We start from the raw sequence: 27895 nt of genomic DNA, 5'->3' as shown, positions 1-27895 counted from the left end.
ATTATACTCACCTCTAAATTTAAAAGTTCTTCACTCTTGATATTATCCATCAAGATGGCTCTCTCTCTTGAACAATCAGAAAATGGAGAAATTCACTTATCCGACATGATAACAACTTTCGAAACGAAAATATCTTCTGCGCGAAGGGACGGCCGCTTCACTACTGTTCTGAGGAGTTAATAATATGGGATATGAATTTAATATTTGTTTGACTATTCATTGGGAATGATTACTAATATACAAAATGAATAAGTAATTTGATAATTATATAAAAATCGTTTCACAAAATTGTAATGACACTTTTTGAGTGACTATTAGGTATACGAATTCTGATTGGCTGGTTTCGTCACATGAAATATTACGAGCTAAATGCATACCTACAATACGTTACAAGCGCTAAATTATTTGGTAATTGGTATGAAGACTTGCCATGAAATTTTAAGTAAGCGATAAGCATGCATTTAATTGGTAGGGTAAATTATGATCACACAGCTAGCCGGTCTCGGAGTAAAGTACCTACCTACTGGCGGGGATACTGAGGGGGACGAGTTCCCCTCCCCCTTCCAATATTTGATATGTCTTCCAGGGAATATTATGATGTTATAACGTACTTTTTAACGTAATAAGAGTTTTTTTTCTCCCGATGGGGCATTAAATGCGGCAAATTTTTCAGAATCACAATTTCCATAATTTTTTTATTTCCAGGTGAGAGTCCCCGAACTCCCTTCCACTGGGAGGTATTCCATACCCTCCAGAATCCCGTACCCCGCACAGTTTTACTGCAATCGTTGTTTAGGAGGTAAAGTACTTACTTACTAGAGAATGTTTTGCACACATGACATTTTTGGTACTCTAAAGGATTCAAGAAAACAATCATGAAAGATTGACAGCATCATCTTCCTGTAGGTATGGGTGGAAATAGGGGAACCAAGGCGAGCCTGGCCCCAACTTTAGGCAATTTGTCTGAAAAAGACAAAATCCAGTAGAAATTCCAAAATATTTTAGTCTTACACAGTGCTCACGTAAAATGCTGTTTTCAGAGACTAATTCAAACAAATTTTCCATGGAAGGGCCCCTTGGACCCCCTCCAATTTCACTGGGAGGTATTCCATAGCCCCTAACAGGATTGCTGCAACCCCCCCAACATAAAACGCATAACTCAGCCCATGCCTTTAAGTATACGAAGAGTGTGAGATATGCGGCACATTTAAGTTACTTCCATATATTCTGTGAAGAAAATACAGCCTCCTATACATATAAGGCAGGTATGATCAGGCCTGGAACTAGGGCGGACAAAGGGGGCATGTACCCCAGGTGTCAGGCTTTCAGAGGGGGCAAAATTCGAAAAGTTTATTTTAGCAATTTATTTAATTTTTTCTAATTAAATTATTCTAGAATAATTATTAATTAATAAACTATTAAACGATAATATTAATGAAACTTCTTAATAGCAAACATACGGTGGGTAAATTCAACTACTGCATCTGAAAAAAATAGCTTACAGATTTGTCACATTTTAGTGATGGAGGGAGCAAGGGGGAATCAGTGAAAAGAGTGCGACAAACTGACCTGTGCCCTAGGGCCACAAGTTGCATGATATGCCAAACTAAGGATAATAATATAGTACAATCAACAAAGACGAAATCACCGTCCCAATGAAGATATTTAACACACATCGTTTTGATGCAGGGCCTGTATTTCACCATTTCCTGAGAACCTAATTTTTTCACTTTGATGTTTTCTTCTTCTGAAATTCCAGAAAGAATATAAAACTCACTCTATAACATACAATTCAGTTCCTTTCAAAGGTTCATCGAAAGTTGGCCTATTTATCAACCAATATGACATACCTGTTGGATTCATCAAGGAAAAATTCTTAACGATTCGAGATGACCCCAGGAAAAACCATCAAAAAGGCATACCCCTCAATTCATTAAAAGAGTACATTTAAGAGGAGGAAACCCTCAAGAATATCTTTGGGAATAAAAATGACTGCTGTGCAGAAGTGAGTAGCCAAGAATGAGAGTAACCAATGTAGTATCAGGGTAGGCTTTTATGTGTGTAAGATAAACCTGTCCTCTACATATCACCCTTGCTGATTAATTTCTTTACCATGCAGGTGGTTAGGATGGCCAAAAAGTGTAACCTAACCGAGTGAAAGGGAATGGATTGATGTTTAAATCATAGTATAGAGTGATCAAGTGTCATGCACTAGGTAAACAGTTCAGGGAATTCTGTATGAAGCTGAATGCTAAGTTAAAATTAACCCAGTTTTATAAAGTGTAGAAAGCAAGGATAAACTAATATTACAAATCAAGCCCAGAAACTAAGGCAGGAGAGCCATAAATATCACAAGGAAGCCTGTCCATCAACAGAAGCACTCCTGGGTACAGTGGCTCCCCCTTTAACTTTGATTGGCGATTTGATATTCACCTAGTAAAAAGAGGTTAATTGTGAGACTAGGAGAGCACGAATGATAGCTTAGAATTAGAACATATTTTCATATAACCAGTCAAGGTTGTCAAGATAACCACTACTATATTTATTTTTCATGGTGGGATCATCCATACCCCCCTCAAGCCTATCCTGAGCCAAAACTTTTCTTTCAATCCCGTGATGCTGTCAAATCCCTTTCCTATCATTCCATCTCATTCAAAAATCATCGCTCTGCCAACACGTAGGCCGTCACATGCCCAATCATCATTTAATTCCATTGAAGATAGGAATACCACAATATAAAGAAAACTTACCCACACAAATGCAAAAAATCTGACATTAAGGGTTGATTAGATGCTTTACATGTTAAAAACTGTAAAAGACCATGAATTTAAGTAACACATTACATGCTTATTGGCAGTTCCTACTTCATATTACATGATACCCATGAAAACAATGGCAGAGAGAATGAGAAAATGCAGAGAAACCCTCCCCACTCCCAGGAAGTACAATCCATGCTTGAGCACCTCAGCTTAAGAGATTTTATTTATTGCATTATGAAAATATCACCACCTTAAATTATTAGTTAATGGAGTTAAATTTCACTCAAGCAGGGACTGCCATCACGGTGCACATATGAAACATTTTACTCTCAGGGAGTTGCTAGCAATAATGTCTTTATTGCAAAACAAGCTAACCAAGATTTGACAAATGGTAAACAGTAAAAATTTGGCTCATTAACAATTGCTTTCAACAACAAGAACATATTTACAATTTGAAGTGGTCTATATAATGTTATTTCTACCTTTAAAAATTAGATGTAGGTTAAAATATACATCTAATAACCACGAAGCAAATACAGCAGGTTTCAAAACATGTACTCAAAAATCATAAGAAACATCCGCACTCAGATGAAATAAAGCCTTACTTACAGATCTCGATCTTTTAAAAAATAAAAATTATACTATGCACATCACCACTGATTAGGTATTTCCGCACACAAAATGAAAGCCTGCACAACAAAGGCTAAAATTCCAATAGGCCAGGTGAAATTGCTAGTAAGACTAGACTGAAAGAGATTGAAACATGGATGTAAAAAAAATAAATAACAATATTCAAAAATAGTAACTATGAACTTTACATGATGATCAGGAGTGATAATGAGCACAAAAAACTTGCATTATGATTAACTTTGACATAAATAAAAAAGGAAATTCTAATTGAATACAACCAGAGTGGAATCAACTAATTGCCACTTCTCAGACCAAAATCAAGCGTGCTGAAAATTTTCATGGCTTTATAAAATATAAAAAGATAATTTTGCATAACAGGTACCTAAAAATTACAACGCAATAATTTATGAAATCATGGACACAACTTGTGAATATATAGTCAAAACTGTGATATTACTCAGTCCATCTTTGGCATTCACTAATACTTTTCATGTAGAGAAAAATTAACATACAGCAAGCAACAAATAAATTCCACAGAGAAAATCTACACAAACAAACAAATTAACTGCACAGTGATAAGGGTGCATAATGGCTTATCAATTTTCCCTTAAGCATTCCCTCACTCAATGCTTCCTACCACACAGTAAATAAGCAAAAAAAAACATATGAACTTGATACATATGGTATAAAATGAATATTATTCACAAATTACATACATCTACCACGCACCCAAACATCAGTAACCAGGTAAACTTTGAACCATAGAAAATTACACATTTTCACATTCACGACCAAAATAATTTAACATAACACTGAGTCATAAAAAGGCAACAAGAATATAAAAAGGCTAACTAGATCATTTCTCTTCACTATGAATAATTATTCTGAATGGGAATGGATGTGTCTAATTAGTTGAATTTTATGCAGAAATATAGATAAAATTCAAGTAATTATGTGTCGTGGTATAATACAGGAAAAAATCAATATATACCAAGGTGATAATTTTTGTGCATCTACTAATCTCAAGAAACGAGTCTATATGAAATGAAAGTCAAAATTAATGTTAAAAATTTTCAAACCTGAGTTGAATCAAGATGCTCAATGGCTAAATCTCACAATCAGTTGAGCTACCCTGAATTTTCATTAATAAAACTACAGCACATAAAGCAAAAGATTTCTTCTCCAATATTGATTAATCAGCAGCCATAAATAATCAAAGCAACTGATTAGAAAAAAGAACAATCAGAAAACATGATATCACAAAAGCCTTTCTATTTTCACATGTGCCAGCAACACATGGACATTACCAGCCCCTAATATAAGAAACTTCCTTTGCCAGACAAACCACTTCCTTCGCATTTATCTCCAATACATGTACTATTTTCCCAAGCATCCAATTGGGTTAAAATATATTGGTGTTCTTTTATTGTGGATGCATAAAAAAACACCTTACTTTATGCCGGACACATTCTCCTTACAATTTTCATCCACTACCTTACAGCCTACTTTAGCAGATCCAGAAAAAAATCTCAATATGTTTTGCCAGGAGCAAAAATCATCAGGGTGATCAGATCACTCATATGAGACTGTCAAACGTCGTGAGAACGCCTCCAAGGGCTCGGACTAGAGTCTCTTCCACTTGTGAGCGAGCTGTGGCTGGCGGCGGCAGGGAAGGGGGAGGGGTGTCCGACAGAAGGTCAGTAGGCTCCCCTCGCCTAACTTCCTCAGGCCTCTGAGACCGGTTGGAATATTCACCGCTCATATCAGGTCTGTGCGTTTCCACCAAAGGGAGGTTAGGTGGCCTACTCCACCCGGATGAACCAGGTAACATGCTAGGGTGGGAGCCCATGGCTGGCGGCACATGGGTGGACCCTGCAGCCATCCCAATGTTGATGGGGGCTGGAATAAGGGGAACCGTGGATAGATTTGAGCTACCGGCAGACCAGGCGGAGGCAACAGACGTCGGGGCAGATGACATCAGCGGCACCTGGGGGAAGGACATCCCAGCCTCCCCGGTTTCGCATGGAATACTCGGAATGTTCCAGCCAAGTGGAGTTATACCTCCAGTCGATGAAACCGATGCTGGAGCAGTCGGTTTGAGAGGGGAGGGGAGCAGTTCTCCAGTTGTGGGAGATTCACTTTCATCCAGTATCGAGCCTGACATGTCCCCCAGCAGCAGTGGATTTTCGTCATCTGGGGTAGTCTCCGGAATGTAAGGTGCTGATTCCTGAGTACTTGGACTGCTGTCCCCAGGAAGTTCAATGTCATAGTTCACCAACTTTAGGCTGTCGTCTGGATTTGGGAATTCAAAGCAGTGAGGAGCTGAGTGGGACCATGGTGAGGGACTGGAAGATTTCCCATCTTGATTGATTTGTTCCATAGAATTTGGATGGGATATAACCTGCAGAAAAAAATGTTATGCATCACAATTACAATTTAAAATCTATGTATCACAGCTTTGATGCCCATGTAGATAAAGTATTTCCATCAATTTCAACAATTTTCTTCCCGTTGACCATTTTAACTTTTTAAATGCTATACATAGATTGAACAGCAACCAATGACATTAGTGAATAATGTAACCATGCATTTTTTCTTGACATTTTGATGAGAGCTTGAAATTCTTTAAAAATTTACATGATTTTATGCCAATTCAAGATCCTAGTTGATCAAAATTATGAAGGGAATCCAAAATGCTATACAGCATAAAATATTTTTTCTATCTTGACCACAACTACCATTAATATCACTGCCATGACAATTCAAGTAACTTGTGACAGCAAATATTGATCCAACCGATGATTTAAAGTGCACACTATTGTGAAGGCTCAGTAAAATCAACAGATCATGTAACAATAGCAATAAATATAAACCTATTTCACCCATCCACTAAGATCAGAGCAGATACTGAACAGATCAGAAGAGCAGCTCAGAAAAATAACATGCACCTATTTTATTTTAAAATATATTTTTTCACCAGTTTCATGTTCTTTACAATCCAGACAGTTTGGGTCACTGACATGCTAATGCCACTAAGAAATAACATTTTCTAGTGCTGTGGAATTAGTTATGGGATGGGGGAGGGGATATAAGAGGGGAAATTTGCTACATATCATACCCAGTGAATTTATGATCTCCTAGCAGCAAATTCCAGGAGATTCCAAAATCGGACAACAAATTGCCTTTATTACTATTTTATACCTGAATAATTTGCAACAGTTAATGTCACAAATCAACTAGCAACTAATAGCACAAAATCAAACACCAAACTGTAATACCTAGAAAATATTCTAGAAAACATTTCACACATGCAACATATTAAGGTACACTCTTTGAGATGTCAGTTATCATGCACAACTAGAATCTTACAGAAATGTTTTTAAATATTCAACAAACATAAATGGTAGTTATTACTAAGTATATTTCAATCTTCCCTTAAAAGTATAATACAAAGTAAGGAATTTAATGTCTTAATAAGATTGATAACGCAAGGAGTAATTGTGTAGAATTTCCTATTTCTACAAATGCTACATTTGTAAAGCAAATAAATACATATATGTAAATAATTCCATCAGAAGAAAAAGGCAGGTTAGGATCCCATAAGCTACAATTTTTCATTCTTGTTAGATACAATTAATTAAATCATTTACAAGCAAATTGGATACCAAGTGAAGAAACCAAGTGATTAAATCCATTGATGAAAAAATTATAAATACATTTACGTTTGTTCATGCACATTCTCATGACATGGGGCTCTTTATGGAGTATTGAAGTGTACGGAAGTAGGTTATTCTGATGGGTGAGGTAATGATGAAACTGGTGATATCAGGAATGATGTTGAACTGACAGGAAGGAAAGAGGAAGAACAAAACTTTTGGCAATGAAAAAATAAGGTTAGATCTATGTATGCAGAGGAGGGAAGTTGTGTTGCCTCATAAGCAAATGGTAAAGTCAACCATTAAATAGCAGTAGAATCACAGGGATTCATAATACTTGTATTAAATGAGACAATACTACTCCATAAAATCCTGATTCAAACAACAATTGGTATCAATCTAATTATTTAGACATAACGATTAGCACAAAACTGCTAATTCATTAAATTCAAGATTTATTCTACAAATCATTAACAGAATTTATAAAACTGGCCACTCTCCTAAGACATGGGTAATAGCCTTGCTAGAGTTGATTGATAACTGAAAACTAATGTGATCACAATCAACCACTTAATTTTTATTAGATAATGGATTCTACTAATTCTGAACTAATAATGGATTCAGGATTTATACATAATACCTTTTAGAGTGGAAATGAATCAAAATATTTTTTTTAATGAAAATGATCTTGAATGGTTATCAGTTCTTTAAAAATACCCGTTTGGGCTTTCACCTTCCTACAGATAGACAGTCAAAGCTCTACTGCATATGTTTTAATATTTTATGGTGTATTCATTCATACACGTGTTAAAAATACAATTAAAACATTTAAATGCTAGTCTTCAATACAAAATAGATAAACTTATGAAATGAACTTAATCAGTTAAAAAGCCACAACTGTTGATGATATGTAATTCAATTACATATTGTTTTTGTACTTATGTGTAATAGGATTAGGAATAACACTGTTCTGCAAAATAATAGTTCAAAAATTGCCTCGCTACAATTTAGGGTGTTTCTGGCTAATTTTGGGTGGTCGCTGAATCCGAAAATGACCTCCGTTTTTTTCTATCACCCTCCATTTTTACGCAACCCCTAAATTGGGGAAAACAACCCCTTATATAAACTTATCGCTTTTCAAGAGACTTTTACTAATGTTATCTGCTTCTGATTGAAAAAAAACTGACGTTCTAATGCAATTAGGGTCAAGAGAGAGACAAACTTCACTGGGGTTGAAAAGATTTAGGGGTGAAAATTGAAAAAAAAAAACTTTAAAAACATTAAAATAACCATTTTTCTTCGTTTTTATGACATATAATATGGTAGCTAATGGTAAAGTTTTTAAGGGATGAATACACTGTTCACTATTTTGTAAGGATTAATATAACAAAATATAAGAGGGGAAGGGGGATATACGAGTGATACCACTACTATGCCCTCCTTCCTATCTAGGAAGTGGTATTAGGATCTGCCAAAAAAATCTGAACACAAATCCGATTTATCAAAATATTATAGTAACAGCGTTTGGGGCCTCATTATTTGACTTCGTTGTCCTCCTTACTTTTAATGTAAGAGCTGAGACCTTTCCATTAAATACATAGGAAAAAGTTGGGAAATACATTGTAAATACATTGGGGGAAATTGGGAAATAAACTTTAAAAGTCATTCACCACATGTTTTGACAGGCTTGGTCACGTTTTAACGTGTCTTCATGTGTCTGGTAGTCGCACTTGCTGATGTGCATCTATGAAATAAACCAATGGTGTATTCAGTACATCACACTCTTTCCTGCGTGTCGGGTTATAATCCTCCAAGTTCTTTCTTTATTTCTCTAGCACGTGTTCGATTTACTGTGTTATTTTGCGAGCGATTAAGTTTTTTCTTGCGAACATTCAGCGATCCTGCAAAAATCATCCCAATTCATTTTGTAACACCTGTGGAGATTTAGTGTTTAAAGACCAAAGGAAAGCGATGACTGCAATTGTGCGAAAATCTTATGAACTTTATTTCGGGTGTAAAATTGGTGACCAAGACAAATCGTGGGCCCCTAAATTCTGTTGCAGTGGTTGTCATAGAAGTCTTTGTGAATGGCTAAACTGGGGAAATCGTTCCCTAAATTTCGGAGTGCCAATGGTTTGCGTTGAACTCACTTGCCATTTAACGAATTTTTTTATTTTTGCGAAACCGACACTATGGATTTTAATAAAATAATCCTGAAATGATTTATCTGAATTTACCGTCAGCAATTCGCCCGGTGAAGCATACTGATGCTATTCCTATCCCTAAAGCTCAAGCTACTAGCACCCTCGATGATTCTGATGTCTTAGTGAACGAAGCCACACTGGAAATGGAAGCAGGTCCTAGCCATCGAGATGAATATTACAGCCCTGATGTAAAAGACTAGTCAAAAAAAGGCATCCCATAACACGAGGACCTAAATCTAATAAAAGATTTAGACTTACCAAAGGGTAAAGCACAACTTCTTGGCTTGCATTTGCAGCAGTGGAATCTTTTGGCCGATAGTGTGAATGTTTCGTACTACAGAGGCAGACAGTCAACCCTCACTCAATTTTTTTCAACGGATGATGAAACTGATTTTCTGCACTGATATTGAAGGACTGATGAGGGAATTAGCGATTAAGAATGATTCAGACCAATGGAGGCTATTCATGGACTAATCGAAGACAAGTTTAATGGTTGTTTTACAGAACAACGGGCACGATTTACCTTCGGTTCCTGTTCGATATGCCAGTGTTTTAAAGGAAACCCATATTCCAGATTTTTGTGGCAGCTCTTTATACCACCTCCTAAAAGGATATATACCACCTCCTATACCACTACTACACCCCCCTTCCCCTCTTATATTTTATGTTATAAAAATCCCTTACAAAATAGGGGGGTGAACAGTGTACTCATCCCCTAAAAACCTTACCATTAGCTACCATATCATATGTCATAAAAAAAGAAAAAAAATTGTTATTTTAATGTTTTTTAAAGTTTTTTTTTTCAATTTTCACCCCCTAAATCTTTTCAACCCCAGTGAAGTTTGTCTCTCTCTTGACCCTAATTGCATTAGAACGTCAGTTTTTTTCAATCAGAAGCAGATAACATTAGTAAAAGCCACTTGAAAAGTGATAAGTTTATATAAGGGGTTGTTTTCCCCAATTTAGGGGTTGCGTAAAAATGGAGGGTGATAGAAAAAAACGGAGGTCATTTTCGGATTCAGCGACCACCCAAAATTAGCCAGAAACACCCTAAATTGTAGCGGGACATTTTTTGAACTATTTTTTTTGCAGAACAGTGTAATTAGTAGTAGAATTTTATGCCAAGGATTAAGTCTCCAGATTTATTCGTCACTTTCCATCATATTCTAGCTTCCCCAAAGAAGTGACAATGTGAAAGCTATGCATGATAACTCAAGCTTTCATAAATAAACGATGATTATAGTATTGAAAACAGTTTATATGAGGACGTTGTAAAACAATGGTACAAGTAAAATTAGGCAATTTTTGTCAGTTCCAATTTGAAGAAAGATTTTATACTAATATTAATCCACACTCACATGCATTGCAGGATTCATAATTTGTATCCCAAATATGTACATAAAAATTAAAACACACAAACACGGATTAATCAGGAGCATGCATTTCAACACAACATAAAAATACACACTAAATAATAAATTCATGAAGTATTTTCAAGTATGTATTAGTCAATACAAATTTGGTAATTCAAAATTATAAAGAAGAAATAAAATTACATACATGTTACTCAGCAAGATCAATTAAAATTTCAAGCCATTGGTAAATTTAATTTTGTTATTGAAAAAAGGAATAAAAAAAATTTTCCCTAACACTACTAAAAACAAAACAAGCAAATGGAAGATCCATGCTAGATTCTTGTACATTATCATTTTAACTTTCTAAACATAAACTAGAATTTTCGTAAAAATAAGTTACAATTTCAACACCAATTATAAATTATGTCGAGTAGTAATACATCAATATTGGACTACAGATGTCAATGAGGGCTTCACTTCCACAATGCCTGGAAATATAAGAATGAAATACAACAGGTGAAGATAAAAAAAAATCTTAGGTATCGAAAATAAATATCTCAGGGTCCCATTCCTTTTCAAAGTAATATGACAGTAAAAAATAGTTCCCATCGTGTGCTCCAAGTCTGATAGTACCTCAAGAGTGAAGAATTTTAATTTCATTAATGCAATTTACTTCATCCATTGCTCCATAATCAACTTCACTTTCCAATAACAGCACCATTGCCATAACTCTATAGTTCCACACAAAATTTATGACTAGTTGAACTTTAGTTCCCATGAGTTACTTTATAAAGAAATACTACATATAAATATGTCTTATTTTCATTGATCAGCTATGGGTACAGAATGCAGTGATTGAACAGAAAATGATATTGGGAGCAATTGGTATAGAAAACTTAGAAATTGACCAAAATCACTGTACCAGCTTCACAATCCTGAATGCTTCCACTCATATTCTTTCAAATTTATTGACAAGGAAGATAATTTCAAAGATTTTATAAATAAAAATAATGACAAAGGTTCTGATGACTATTAGTAAGACCCCAATTTTTTATTATCATTAAACAAAACGCCACTCTGATGGAGAGTACATTTATATAGCTTTTAATTCTCAGCCTGAACATGCATGGCTACACTTGCAAGTAACTTTTAGATGGGGTCATGCAAAAAGTAGGGTAAACCAGGGGAGGTTCATAAAATTTTTAAGAATTAGTTTTCCACTCTAGGAGATAGCAAATAATCGACTCATTTTTCAATTTCATTTAGTTTTTCAGCTTTACTTTGATGCCATTAATTTTTATAAAATGATGATTTCATTCATTTTTGCACACTAACTTCATTGTTTAACCCTTTTAGTGCCAGCCGGCTGATCTATCGGCCCGAGGGGTATGCGCGAAGAATGCCACGGGCCGATCTATCGGCAGGGTGTATTTAAATTAATTTAAAAATTACATATTTTTCCCAAGTTGTACAGAAGAGATAACAACATAGGTGAACTTTTTAATCAATGACGTAAGTATTAGAAGTTTAAATAATAAAAATTAGCTTCAACACATTCATATTAGAATTTTTATAAAATTTTAAGTAAAAGCATGCAAATTCATCAAAAAAGCCCTGGCATTCTTCGCGTATACCAGGGAAAAAAGGCTGGCACTAAAAGGGGTTAATAGCATGATTACAGATAGAGATTAGACAAAATGAATGAAAGTTTGTTCACAGGGTTTCTGATTAAATTTTTTACCATTAAGAGGCATATTTTGGGGCATATGTACAATTTTTCAATAGGTACAGTGAGTCCTTGTTTAATGTCAATTACCATTCCTGAAAAATGTGACGATAAACGAAATGACGTTAATCGAAACATAATGTCCCATAAGAAACAATGTAAAAAGTGAATATCGGCTCCTAAACCTCACAATTCCTACGTGAAAAAATTTTAGCGTATCATAACTGGGGCATTTTTTACGATGGGAATGCCAAGCTAGGGCATTAATACGAGTTCCTGTCTTCATCAATAGCAGCACTGACGTAAATCCTTCTCCATTTTTGTATCTTCCCGCTTTTGCTTTTCGGCTTCGCTATGGTGGTCGCCCGGGCGAGCGTCGCCTGGGCACCATCATCGCTGAAACATCGTCGCAGTTAGGGCCCCCGCGCACTGGCAACTTTTACAAAGCAACTATTTAGTTGCTTTGTGGATGTTCAAATGAAACACACGGAATTGACTGTGGCCCCGCGCACAGGCGACTTTTTAGTTGCCGCAACTGCCGTGTGTTTCATGGGACTTCCTCTAAGCAACTAAATAGTTGGTTTGTAAAAGTTGCCAGTGCGCGGCAGGAGCCAAAATTATTGTGAACACGGCGAAAAAAGTGACGTCAAAAACTCCGAGTTCTACTCGGAAAAATGCCTTGAAATCACTTTTTAGGTCACCATTATATCAAGTAAAACCTTGCGCACCTACCTAAGAATTCATTTTGCAGAAAATTTGCTAAAACCGTAATAGCAATTAACAATAAACACAACGTTTGACACTTCGTTTAGACTGACAGTATTACTGCCGACAAAAAGAATAACCTGCAATGCCCGCCGCTTCGCATTTTTTTCTTGCGCAAAATTTAAAAGCCTTGACGTTATCGCGAAGCGAAGATGCGATAAACGAATGACGGTCTCAAAATTTTCGTGACGTAATCGCGAAATGACGTTAAACGGGGTGACGTAGAATGAGGACTCACTGTATTTTAGACCTTTTAGGAGTGTTAAGATCACTTTACATTTTAAATACAATCCTGAAAATATTTAAAAATAACATTCTACAAACATGGTCCACTATATATATTCATAACTTTACTTGATGCTGGGAACACATAGAGGAATAAAAATGTAATACAGTGGAACCTCGTTAAAGCGAGTACGGGCTATAGCGACACCCCCGCTATTACGAGAGATAGCCGATGCACCGTCAATTGACCCTATAATAAGCGTGTTAAAAAATTCGTTTTTACGAGACCCTTTCGGTGTTGGCTCTCGCCATAGCGAGGGTTTCACCGCCGGAAGACTTTCATGAAGACTCCTTAACCTCTGTAATTGCTGGCGATCTGTTAGAAATGAAGTTAATGGAGTGCTCAGTCTCAAATTTATGTGGTAAACTGTCGTTCGATAAATATAATGATGACGAAACAATGTTTGCATGATTTTTATTCAGTGCGGCGCTCATAAATTGTTTGAATAGTTAGTCGTTATTTGAGTAAGGAAATTTAGTGATGCAAAAAAACATCGCCTTTCGTCTGGATTTATGCTTACGTTTATCGGATAGATGTTTATCTGTCGCCGCACCACTCCTGTTCCTGTATATATGTTCGCAACAGGTATATTGGCTATCATTTGCTCCACCTCCGGTAAAGCGACAATTCGCTATAGCGAGTGTTTATTAGTGCACCGTGGGGTGTCGTTATATCGAGGTTTCACTGTATTGAAATAATATGCTATGTATTATTATACTGTACATATTAGAAGCCTAACCCAAGATTTGATCCTTGGCATACTCTAGAAAATGAAACATATGTGTTGTTCCCAATAAGCAGGGTGGAATTACATGATTACAAAGTCTGGGTACGTCAAAAGTCTTCACACTTACAGTCAGAATTCAATGACAATAAAGATAAAAGGTTCAAATTTATTTCAAATTATGACACTTGATGAACCATGGCAAAATGACAATTTTAAGTCCCAGATGATCAGAATGTCTACAACTAATGGATAGAAGGACAGGTCTGTCAATAAGAAGAGTTATGTTGAATAGAGGGGAAGGACTAACAGAGGAACAGGATTTTCCTGAATTCAAAGTAATAAATTACATAAGTTATAAGTACTAAATTATTAAGTTAAAAAGTAATCCCAATATAAAAATCTTATTTCCCTAGACATTTTCATAATCTGCATATCATCATCATAAAAAAACTTTTCACATGCAAGATTTAATAGAACATACATTATGACGTTTCAAAAATACATTTCAATTCTTTTTAAAATTAATACATATTTTTATTTTTGAAACATATTTCTTAATAACGAAGACAAAAATATAATAGTAACTTGCATGCTTCAGTGAAATAGAAGCCAAGAAATGGCATCAAATTTAAGTTTTTTTTGTCAAATTAATCAATTTCCAAAGGCAAATTTACTATGTCTTTCCACGTCAAAGATTCAAAATCTCAACCAGTCTTGGTGGAGCATACTTTTGATTCTTGTACCATGGCATAATATTCCCTGATGCCAAGGACGAGATTCCCTGGCTTTTACCTGATAGTGGTGATCAGTAAAAGCCCTGATGAACTTGATGGAACAAGAAACCATAGGTACCAATCATTTCATGCTGACTTTAAGTGCAGGCTTTATTTTATGGCAATAAAGCAGTTAGACTTTTGGTTATACATGCAGTGTGACTATATTGCAAGCAAACACACAATTTAATACCACAAAGAACCGTAGAAAAGGTTATTATAATCTCCATGCAAACATATACAAACTGTAAGTAACATTGACATGCTAAATTAGTAAGCCAGCAACATGATTGCAAAAATATTTTCAAATAAATTTTTGAATGCATAAAAATACTCCGTAAAAAAAAATTTTATTCAATTTTAGCAATAATGTTACAACAAATTTATGAAAACTGTGCACAAACCTGAGGTATGATGGGGGATGGTAACTCAAGGGCTGGAGGATCTTCTGAGTCAAGCTGCGTTGGAGCTTTCCGTGGTTTGATCGTAAGTGGAGTTCGAGCAATCACAGCAGAGACTTCTTCAGCAATTTCTTCACTGAATTTCAAAATCTCATCACGAAGCTGTGCTGTGGTTTTGTCCAATTTTTCTCGGCGAGCACTCAAGTCTTCCAAAGCAGCCAAATGCTCGTTGAGTAAATGAACAGCCTGAATGGAGATTACAAGATGAATTGAGACAACCATAGTCTATTAAAAGACACCTACCAAAGGCTTGCAATATTAACATTTTATTTCTTCGACATGGTTTATTATTTCTTCATAAATTGATAAAAATAATTGACATGAAAACCATGCTGATTTCAGCATTCATTAAAACACACCTCATATGGAATCATGCAAGAGGTGTACCCACAAAAGAGGCTGATCTCTCTTTTGACCCATTTGCATCCAGAAGCGTACTGGTACGTGGCCTCAAGCTGGCCACAAACACCACAAGCGTACAATAGATATCACTATACAGAATGCAACATGCACAATGCATAGTGATATCTATCAGTTGATCCTGCCGCTATCTTACAGTTTTACTCATAAGTTCTTGGCCAGATAGTGTACCTGATAGCAGCTGCCATCTAGAGGCTATTTAGAATTTTTTTCCATTGTCAATCACTTAAGAAATAATTTTCTTACTTGTAGATTTTATTCACCTGAAAATGGGTCGATTTAAATCCCAGGTAATGGATGCGAATGGGTAAGGTATATGGGTACATTTTTTAACAGAAAAAAAAGCATGACCATCAAATGAAACCATGCACTTCCAATTTGTGAAATTGCCTCATTAAAATTGGTGGATTGAGGTCAAACATAAAATATTTCTCTCAGGTTTCCTAGGTGATATCAAATATCTTAAGTAGGCTTTAAAAAAGACACAAAGGAAATATCTTCTGCAAGATCATAAATTACGACCAGAATTTGATAGTTAAGATTTCCTAAGTTACTTGAACCCAAATATGTACATCGTCCAATATACTACTTTTCTCCTGCAGATTTTGTGCATAAAGGGGGACTATGAGTGGAATAAAGGCAAAGGTAATAAATTCTATTGTCACTTATTCTTAGAAAGCAAAATTCAAAAATGTACTGACCTCACACATCATAAGCGTTGATTCCCACGTACTTGGAGGAACAACTTCTCCTGAGGTGTACTGATCAAATTCTTCTTGAGACATGCTCAGGGACTCAGCAGTTAAGTTCTCAATGAATGACACAGCACAACACTGAAATTTTAGACGACAAAAGGATAGAATAGAATCAAATATGGTATCACGGGGCTGACAAACAGAAGAAAAAACAAAAGTTGAAGACTGGCCAATTTATTTCCATAAGAAAGTTATCAATGTTCATAAAAAGTGAATAAATGAATAAAAGTATGAAATAAATAAAAGTACAGTCCTTGTGAAAACTTAAATCTTCAGATATGTTAAACTTTACCTTTAGATAAATACCCATATTACCCAAATATTGGCAATAAATAGTGGGGATAATTTCAAGCATAATTGTACTCCAACTTTAATCTGCATTATCCCATTCATCTGACCAAAATTTCAACATAAAACAAGGAAATTCACTGATAACTTAGGCAAATATTTTCCGGGGTAATGAGCAATGCTGTAGAATGTTGAAAACATTATCCATTAAATATATGATGCCACAAAGTGAAGCAGATTGTAAGGGCGAAAGCCACCGGAGAAGGTAACACGGCCACCAATAATGTCAAAGGGCTCTCCCTCATCACTGCCAAACTCATTTCACATAGGGACTAAATAAAAACTGTCTAACTGAAGCCCAATCCTTACTGATAGAGATCGTTCATGTTCTACAATATTGGTCACCACTAAAATGAGCTTTTATATTTTTGGCAAATCTCGCTTATATTTCCTCAGGAGGATAAGTGATGCAAAGGAGGGACAAAAACCGGTAAAGCATTGACACATATTTGAAAAAGTAAGCCAGAACTAGAGAGGGAACCATACTGTGATAGGAAGTACCAGCCAATATTCATGGTTTTGGTTGAATAAGTATTTTACAATTTGATAAATAACAAATCAAATACCATCACACTCGATTTTCATCTTTTTGCCACCAATTTGGCCAATTGAATGAGGTGTAAACTTCTAAAGACACAGTACTAAAAAATATCTTCAACATAAGATAATGAAACTTATCTAGATATTCTCACAAAATTCTTTGGCCATGCTTTGTACTTGTTTTGTTTTCAGAATAATACTACTACATATGTACCTATTTTTGAGAATTTAGTGTTTAGCCAGAATAAAATTGCTGATTTTGGAAATCTGGCTGTTTGATTCATGGAGCTAGGCCAAAAAGATTTTGCGGTGGAATACATATGAGTTTCATACAGAAAGACTTTAATCCATTATGGGTGGAAGCAAAATGTTAGTAGAATAGGTAATTTCAGATGCATGTCCATCTCTCACAAGAACAGAGGATATGAGCCTTCAATGAGCACAAAACACAGTCACAATTGATGGAAAAATCTATTTTGATGAAGATCAAAAATCAATTTTTACCAGCCAAAGATCAAGTAAATCAAGACCCCGTCATGATCTTTGATTTTAGATCCAAACTCGATTTTTCAACTTCGATCTTTACCATTTAAATTGATCTGAGCAGCGTCAATACTGGCCTATGATACATATTATCATCCGTCCCATGTGACAGACTTTTCTCTTAGGCCAGCAAAATAGGAAAGCACACCCTCCATTATCAAGAAAGCATCTCAATCAATTGATCTTCCTAAAAAATTTCAGGGAAGCCTAATAGTTCCAAGCGGTCATCCCAAAACTTTAAAAAATGCATTTGTAAATTTATACCACTAATATTTCACCCAAGTATTCTAAAAAGATATTTTGGGATTTTTTTCTACACCTCAAATGTGTATTTTTTTTTGTGAATAGTACACATGTTTTTTACAAACTGTATTTATCTTTTCAAGAATCATCGATTTTTTTCATTAACACATTCAATGCGGGCCCGATTTTCATGACAGTCGTCAGAATAGGCCGATAAAATGAGATAGAGAGAGGTTTTTGCACCATAACTTCCGTTCAAATACTGCTATTTACAAAGGGCGCACACAGGTCGAAAGAGGGAAGCTTGCTGAAGGCCACGCACATGATCAGAAGAGTCGGAAATGGATATTAGTCACGTACGGAGGCGGAGAAAGGGCTCCCGGCCCGACCGGCTGAGCACGTCCATTGACTTGCTCCGTATCTTGGCTTGGATGGGACCACATCAATTGACGTGCTCTGCGCTGAATGTGTTAATCAATCTTTTGGTTCAAATTTTGATTTTCACCGACATTTATTCATCACTAATAGTAACACAGCAAAGAGAGAGAAGATATTCACAGATATCGGGGCAACACTAAGCCAATCGGAGAAGGAATTTCCCCACCCATACTCCACAAGTGTTCACTTCAAGGCCAAAGTCAGGATTACATTCCTTCTCCCAGAGTCCTTTGATACCAATCTACCAAGTAATTTAAAAATGACTTCAACTGGTCATAATAACAACTACCAATAGGCAGTTAAGACTTTCTTAAGGAATATACTGGAAATACATACAAGATTAGTGAAGTAGTAGCCTCCTTCTCCAGACAGAAGACGGGATGAGTTACAAAACCTGGTGACATAATGAATGTTGCTCTTCAGGCGGGGAGGATTGGCTTTCAACACCACAAATATTAGAGCTGGCAAGAAATCATCAGCTGAGGCAGGACCACCCTGTGATCTTGCAAGTAGTTCCAAAATAGTTTGACAACAACCCACCACACATGCTAGTTTATCTTGGGGAGCCTTGGCAGAGTCCATGCCCAGTATGTCTAGGGAAAAATTAAAATTACATATTAAATCAACCATACTCACTATAATATTTGGAATAAAATTATTTATTGACATTCAATAAAGTGCAGGGGCGGTCTGGAGTGATTGGGGGCCCTCAGCTGGAGCTCATTATGAGATCCCCCAGCAGAGGATTTCCTACACCTCAAATTGGAAATTTTTAAGTTTATTGTTAATAATAAACATGTTTTTGTACAACCTGTATTTATTTTTTCAAGATCCGTCTAATTTTTTGATTAATCAATCTTTTGGTTCAAATTTAGATTTTCACCAACATTTATTCATCACTAATAGTAACACAGCCCCTCGGAAAATTTTAGGAATCTGCATGCCTGGAAATGGATTTTGACACTAATATATTAAAATATGTATTATTTAAATATAATAAAATTTCATAAGAAAAAATACTATGAAAACTGAGGACTTCACAGCTTTTAAAATTTAATTACATATTATGGTTCTATTATGTACCTATTTAGTGAATTTGTTCCGTGAAAATTCCCTGAAATTTAATAAACCCCAAAGATACCTTTTTCAATAATCCTTTCCAAAAGCAAAAGCAAAGATGTAAAATATTATGAAGCACATTTTGGGGCTAGATAAAGACTTTTAGTTGTTAAGAATTAACAATGGCTGATTAATTTTTGCATGGCTATTCTACATGCTTTTTATCTAAACTCTCATTGTGTGGTAAATCGATACCGAAACCACTGCTCTAGATCAGCCACTTAAGTTTCTTTAAATATATATTATTAACATAAAAGAGTTTTTTCTTTTTATTTCTTTTCTGTGCATCGCTTTTGTAAACACGTTTCATGTCAATACTTCAAAGAGGATGAAACTCTCTTGCTAACCAAACCAGCATTCACTGAACTACTTAGGATTTTGCGATCTGTGTGAGGAAAAATAGAGAATGTTTGTGCTGTGCACGTGCAACTGACCCTCTCCAATAACACTTCCTTCCCATCCGTGACACTGAGTCCCACGGTAACGGATACTCCTTAGTCAAAAACTCAAACAAGTGAGGTGTGTAACTCTACCCAAACATTATAATCTGATGTTTTTTCTTGATAAATAAATTGGGTTATCGACTACCCAGAAACATCTTTCGGGATATTCGATTTCGCTACGGAACTGGAGACTAAGGGAAGAGTGGATAAGGGAAAAAGCACTTGCGGTTGCTACTGTAAACTCATATCACAAGGGAGATTTAACTAACTAGTCATATTTGGCCTAAGCAGGAGAGAGAGAGAGATGAGACCCAACCCAGCACATGCCAACAGCTTCATGATATACGCGAGAGTTGTGGGGGGCCCCCGAAGCTCGGGGGCTACTCTCTTGTTGGGTTATAAGGGTTATGAACTATGTAGTGTATTATCGACAATTTAGAGTATTCTCGGGACCCCCAGAGCTCGGGGCCCTTGGAGATCACCAACCAGCCAGCCTCGCAAGACTGCCCCTGATAGAGTGGTACGAATACTATATTGTAACTCCACACAAATAATATAAATATGTATCATAATTCGTCCATCATTTACACCTCTTTTGAAAACCTGCACTTTATAAAAGCTCACTGATCAAAATTAACAATAAGCATTCAAATATCAGACCTCAATAATAATGCTCAAATATAAGAGAGAAAACGGGTGGTTACTTCATGCACTCCTTGGCTTCTACTGCTTTCTCAATTCCATTCCAATGTCAATATTTAGTGTAATTGTGAACATGAGGAGAGCCATAAAATATTTGAAGCAAATATGTATCACGCTAGGCCATATTTGACAACTTCAGCATGAAATACTCCATGCCCATTAGGCCGGCCCTTATTTTTCAGAATTGAGAAAAGTTATGTTTTCCTAGTCTCAAAATGATCCAAATGAGGTATATATTCGCGTGTTAAAATTTGGTTTCTTTAAAATAACGGGAACCCGTGCCCCAAGGGCCCTAAGTACTAAGGACCCTCAATTGAGTTTTTTGGGGCCGAAAAAGTGCTACTCCTATGTAAAACGTAAAAGTAAAGTCCTTCAGGACCGATTTTCTGTTTGTTTTGACCTATCTCTAATCGTTTACGAGATATTGTGCGTCGTAATGTAATCCACCCTCTAGGGCGCTACCCCGTACCGCGGCGCCGCTGAGGTACGGCCCGCACCACTTACTAGAGACTTCCCCTCCACCCCCTCCCCTCCCTCAGGAAAGTCTTTGCTCCTATTGGCAAGATGTAGTCTTTGAAGAAATGTGCTTCCGTTTAACGGATTTAAGTATTTCCAATCCAAGTGATCAATTTATTTACACTCTGTCCATGATTTTCGGTACATATTAACCAAAATAAAATACATTTTCTGCGTATTTCTAATCTTTCACTGACACCCCATATTTGACAATTTAAGTGTCCTTGCGCACGTTGGGGTCGTGTTACGATGAAAATTCACACTTAGTAATTCACTCTTTCTCCTACGTGACTGACTTTAAATCTTGAATTAGTTTCACCCATTTCCCTGCACGATCATTTACCACTTGAAGACCCCGAATAATTTGCAAATCGTTCTTGTAATCAGTAAGTTCATCCCATTCTCACATGGGCACATCAAAGAATGCCGTCCATATTTCCAATGTATTAAATAGCTTTCTCGAATTAGTAGTGACAAAATTTGATACAGATATAGACCTTAGTCATGCCTTAATGTTTCTAGAATGCCTTCTTCGGTGGATCATATTTTCCCTCACATGTCCTCGTACGGCGTAACACGTTTTCCTTTTTAATACTAGAAAAGGATCCGTCAATGAAAGACAGGCCTACCAACTATTCACTCAGGTACCACTAGTGGTTTGAAAACCTCTTTTGTACTCCTTTCCTAAGTCCAGATTAATCTTTTTGTAATTAAAAAGTCTTTTTAGGAACTGCAGGTCGCTGTTGCGAGCAGATGTAGCACAAGGAGCGGAGAACATAATCTATTTCTTTCTTCTTGAACATATTGAAATATATCCCTCCAATAACTGCATTCCGTGCTCCTCTTTGATTGCGTAAGAATATTATTTCTTCAGCCCAAGCTCATTTTTCCGAGAGATCAACTGCACATTCCTCCTCGTGCGTCAAAAATTCAATGGCACCGCTCCTTGTAATGTCAAACAAATCATCAAGTTTTGTCACGAAGGATTCTCTTCATCTCTACGGTAATTCCCGCTCTCTTCTAATGCCGTCGCACTTTCATCCATTCGTTGTGTACTTTTTCCAACTTTTCAATCGCCTTATTCTCTGTAATATCAGGAATTCTCGTTTTGTTCCGTGGGTAAAACGCAATTCTTACGATTTTTCTCGCACTAAGTCTCATAAATTTCGAACCCATTAGTTGATAGAAAAAACACACATTACACATTACAAAACACATTACAAGTACTCTCTCATTGTAGGTAACTTTGAGCCAAGTATTTCCTAACTTTCTTTCTTTCTCCAACCAGTTCAAATGCCTGGATTAAGTCTTGATTAAATGCCTTTCCTTGTTGGCCTATTCTTAAAATGAACGTCACGTGTATTCATGACAAACTAGTTATTTCACCACTTTTCTCCTTATATCCTAAAAAAACTTAGCACTTCCTATCTTTTGCACACTATACACAAGAATTAACTATCTCTCCACATTGATCTACATCCGTGAACTGACTGCGTTGTTTCTTCTTCCTTAAATATTTCTATCTACAGTTGAAGCCCTGCTCATTTCCTTAATTCCTTGATAATTCACGAACACAATTGTATCACATACTTATAATATTTTGTGCATAAAGAGCACTTTGGAACAAAGCATGCTGGAATGGTGCACGGTCGTATAGTGGCAAAAAATTAAGATTTAAGGGGTCGGTACCTAGTACACAAGGCGGCGTTGAAGGGTAAAAATTGATTAACAGGATTTAACAACATTAATCATGGCAGAAGAGGAAGAGTCTGATCAACCCCGAACCACTAGCATGTAAATCTTGCCATCAGGAGCAGTCTTTGCCGAGGGAGGGGAGGGGGTGGAGGGGAAGTCTCTAGTAAGTGGTGCGGGCCGTACCTCAGCGGCGCCGCGGTGCGGGGTAGCGCCCTAGAGGGTGGATTACATTACGACGCACAATATCTCGTAAACGATTAGAGATAGGTCAAAACGAACAGAAAATCGGCCCTGAAGAGCTTTACTTTTACGTTTTACATAGGAGTAGCACTTTTTCGGCCCCAAAAAACTCAATTGAGGGTCCTTAGTACTTAGGGCCCTTGGGGCACGGGTTCCCGTTATTTTAAAGTAACCAAATTTTAACACGCGAATATATACCTCATTTGGATCATTTTGAGACTAGGAAAACATAACTTTTCTCAATTCTGAAAAATAAGGGCCGGCCTAATGCCCATGCACAATAAGGGATGAATGTGGGATGTGCAAGCTAAAGGCATTCTATTATTAGCCAATGCAATGGTCACCCATACTTAAGAATATTATAGACAAATTAAAAGTGGGTACAGTGCCTAGGGGCCATTGGAAATAAAAATATATATACTATGAATTTTACACATAAAAAATGAATACACCCACAATAACCATACTTAATAACATGGATGGAAAATCTTTTGAATGTCATAACTGCTTTTCTTCACTGACTAAACTGTATTTTTAATACCTGTAATAGCAGTGTAGAGGTCACATATCTCTGACTGGGTTTCATTTATTCTGCAATCTAGATGCTTGGCAGTAATCCAGTTCAGTTTGCGTATCCTGAAATAACAAGAAAAATTAATGTTTTCAAAATCCAAAGAAAGAATCATGGATGATCATGTAACATACACCATAAAAATGACATCATTCATACCTATTTTGCAATCCTAGATCTTTCTCCTCATCAGAAGTAGATGGTGGACAAAAGAGTATTTGATACAAACATGTCATGACATACTTTTCAAAGTAATCCAATAAAGCTTCCTTGTCTTCTTGAGAAACACCTGCAAAAAGGACAAGATGCATAAAAATTGGACAGAAAAATATGTCTCATTTAGAACATTCCTTTGACACATGTGCAAAAGAAAAGACAATTTTTCATATTTTTCCTGAAGAAGATTGTTTGTGAGATTCTTCCATACAAATGTTTGCAAAAGATACTCAAATCAACTGATACAAACATATAACATAAAACACACATAATTCAATGGCTTCTTTTACTGCAATCCCATTTGCAGTAGACAATTTTATACATAAAGTGCACACCCCTTTCATCCATGCATTTCAATTCATTCCATTCATACTTTCTCATGGTCAAACTAAGAACATTCATAACGGTTTACTACATAAAAATATCCTTAACAAAAATCAATAGAAGAAGGAAACATCAGAACATAAAGATAGAAAGAGTATGACAGTGGCATAGGATTGTTAAGGAATATTAGGAGGAGAAGAGCTAGCATAAAAGGATGGTACAATGGACTGAATGAAGGCCGAGTGTGCATGATAAGTAAAGGCCTGTTTACACGAAACATTAACCGGGTACGGGTTAATGTCTGCTTGCGTGAATGATTTTTGTGGATAATGCATCTACTAATGTTCATGAAGTACTCCTGAAGTGGCAATACAGGAAAAAAATTCATAATTCTGTTATCTTGAACTACGATGGATGACAAGGTTCCATCAAGGACCAAATATGAAATCATTTCTATTTCAAAGTTCATTAGGGCATTAATTGTATTCTTTTCCATTCCTTTGACATGAAAATCAAATCTACTCCATCAATATTACGGTGCAATTTCACAAATTTAAAGCTGACAGTTGATTTTGCACCCCTTTAAAATTGATAAAAACTGATTTGATGCTAAAAAAGTCATGCTTCAAAACAATTATATTTTGCATTAGCACGGATTGGAAGCATCAAAAAAATCTCATAGAACAAAATCATGATTGCACGACATAATACGAATGCACATTCATAAGATAATCGACAGGAATAAAACTGTGCACATAGCACAATAGAAACTAGCTTTGTCAAATGGGAAAGGGATATCATAAATATTTTCTATAACCTTCAAAGATGCAAATACGTAAGCCACAAAGACCAAGTAATAGTATAATTACCTGAGTAAATAGAAAGAGCATCCATCCTTTTCATGAAAGCTATATAATTGTTTTGAGCTTCTTCTGCCACTTCATCAATTGGACGACCTTCAGAATCAGCTTGATGGGCTGCCTTGGCCACAAATGAATCTGCATAGCGGAGTAGATCATACTCCACAGAACGACTAACAGATTCTAAAAGTTTGGATGATTCGCTTCTCAACCTCTGCAGCTCTGGTTTCACAGCGCGAACTAGTTCCTCCTCCCTAGTCCTTGAGCGACTAGAATCTTGTATAGAAACACAGTTTCTTAGTTTTCATATAAAACACGTCTTAAAACAAATAACTCATGCAAAATTCGCATCATTAATTCGAAGCTTATACTCTCCAAATTCAGAAAATATGTCCTAAATACCTTTAGCACTGGGAGATTTGATGAAAGACAAAGATTTTAGAATTTTCTGTGTTTTGTCAGACTGAGACCTTTTCTTCTCCTCAAATCTGGCAAACCCCGAAATGGCTTGTAGCTGCTTTCTTTCTGAGCTTTGGGCACTCCTGTCAAGAAATGATTGCAGAAGAATTAAAAAACGAACAAACTTCAACTATAGAAGATTACACTGTATCAACAAGGCGTAACACTCACCGACGAGCGGAATGAACAGATTTCCCAGATCTCTCTCCTCGTTGCTTTTCCCCATAACACTGCGAGCAATATCCACCCCATTGAGGATTTCCAAAATATCCACACCCACTTTTGCACTTGAGATCAGACTGATCGATTCGGGGCTTGGGAAATTTGGTTGGATACATGGTCCTCGTTAATTGTCTCTGTCAAATGAAAGCCTTATTAAACTAAAATAATATGCGGATGACAATGAACTAAAATAGAGATAAAGTCAAATTAATTGTCACAATTTAGCATTAAATAAGGAAGACCTCGCATCAACAATATGCACAAAGAATTGGATTAGGTCCAAATTCACAGGTACACAAGGAGTACGAAGAAAACAAAAACGCCAATTTCATATACGATACCTTATGCTGCTACGATGAAGCTGAAAAACGTGTAAAACCCATAATAAATTAACCGAGGCTGATAAACACTGATAAATTTTATCCTGCAATGGCGATGCAACATTGCCAACACAAATGACGATCGAAATTTCAAAGGATTCTATTGGATAATGGAACAGCCGCATAACCAATGAAAAAATGCGGGGTTTTGAAATGCTAAAATCGATGAAGCATATTATGTTCGTGAGATGTTTTGAAGAGAACTTCAATTTTCCCGAAGAATCTCCGATAAATATTTCTTTAACTTAATGAAAAATTATTTTATATCATTGAAAAGTATCACATTCAAATAACAATACGTATAATGAGTTGTGAGGCAGTCATTTGGGTAAGCACAATTTTAATGAATTTGATTTTTGTTCGATGCCATTTGTTACGGATAACCAAATTACCACAAGTACTAATATGTTCAAAAGAAGACCATTCAAGAACTTCAAGATAATTTTTTTTTATTTTGATCATTATGACGTTAAATCAGATCACCCATGCATCTACATAGTTGATTAATTATTAGAACCATAAATGAAAGAGGACACCAAAAGCCGAGCCAAGTCTTAGGAAAATGAACTGCTGAAAGTTGTGTATGAACCACGGTCTTAGAATATGAGAAGGTCTGGACACTCTCCGTTCAGGCATGGTCATTTAATGAAGCCGTTTCCCGTTGAGGCCGGTAGGGGCGCCACCTATCCTGAAGGGCAAGTTTCCTACGTATCTGTATACGATACTTCAGTAATTATGAACTAATTTATGGCAAAAACGAATATAAACACATCGACAGTGGTTATAAGTTAACAATTTCATATGCACTTAACATCTTATAGCGAAAAATACCTATAAATCGTTCTCATACGTGAGTATTAATCAAATGGAAGGCGTTGGATTTCAGCTTCGTCTGCTTCCGTACCTTTGTAAAATCAGTTACAGCCATAACGAAAGATTGTCAGCAGTTAAAACCTTATGTAGTGAGGAAAGATATTTTTAAGGAAATAATTATTTATAGCTATCTTGTGGTAAACGTTAATAAAAGTTGTCATAGAAGCTACGTACGCACCATTGCCTCTGAGCCCATCGGCATGTTTCCACGGCCTTATAAGAATATAGATGTTATTCCTTGCTTTCAAACACTATTAACAAATATAATATCAGAAACGCAAACGGCTTCTTACCAAGGCCGAAGTGAAATACTTCTTATGAAGTGACGTATGTTAATGTTTTTAATCTCCTGAGTCTCGATCAAGTGATAATAATAATGGCAGGGCACAGCAAACCTAAAAAAATGATTCTATCCTAGGGACGTTTTGCGGGTATAGAATAGGCATATTTAATCGTTGAACAGGGTGAATAATTTCCGGAAGTACCATTATTACCGTTAAAGGCTATTTTATAACGATGCTTGCCTACTCACCAAAGGAATAATTTGAGATTTAAGGAAGTAAAATACCTTATGAGAGATAAGAACGAAAGAGATTTTGCAAATAATTTCCGAATAAACTTCCACGAAAACAGTACAATGGATATA

General features: G+C 36.1%; 1 protein-coding gene across 1 annotated transcript; it reads right to left on the bottom strand.

The window, feature by feature from the left end:
* Positions 1–3096: 3096 nt before the first annotated feature.
* Positions 3097–26448, bottom strand: LOC124159041 (rab5 GDP/GTP exchange factor). The gene is made up of 10 exons (XM_046534532.1): positions 26338–26448; positions 25946–26130; positions 25718–25857; positions 25325–25591; positions 24075–24204; positions 23886–23980; positions 18966–19222; positions 16464–16595; positions 15286–15528; positions 3097–5790 (listed from the first exon to the last, which is right to left on the bottom strand). Exons 2-10 carry the CDS (start codon positions 26110–26112, stop codon positions 4966–4968), a joined length of 2256 nt encoding a protein of 751 aa, XP_046390488.1. The 5' UTR covers positions 26113–26130; positions 26338–26448; the 3' UTR covers positions 3097–4965.
* Between the last annotated feature and the right edge of the window lie 1447 nt (positions 26449–27895).

The sequence above is a fragment of the Ischnura elegans genome, chromosome 5 (assembly GCF_921293095.1).
Source record: "Ischnura elegans chromosome 5, ioIscEleg1.1, whole genome shotgun sequence".
NCBI lineage: Eukaryota > Metazoa > Arthropoda > Insecta > Odonata > Coenagrionidae > Ischnura > Ischnura elegans.
Note: the sequence above shows the minus strand (reverse complement) of the source record. Positions and strands in the feature narration are given on the sequence as shown.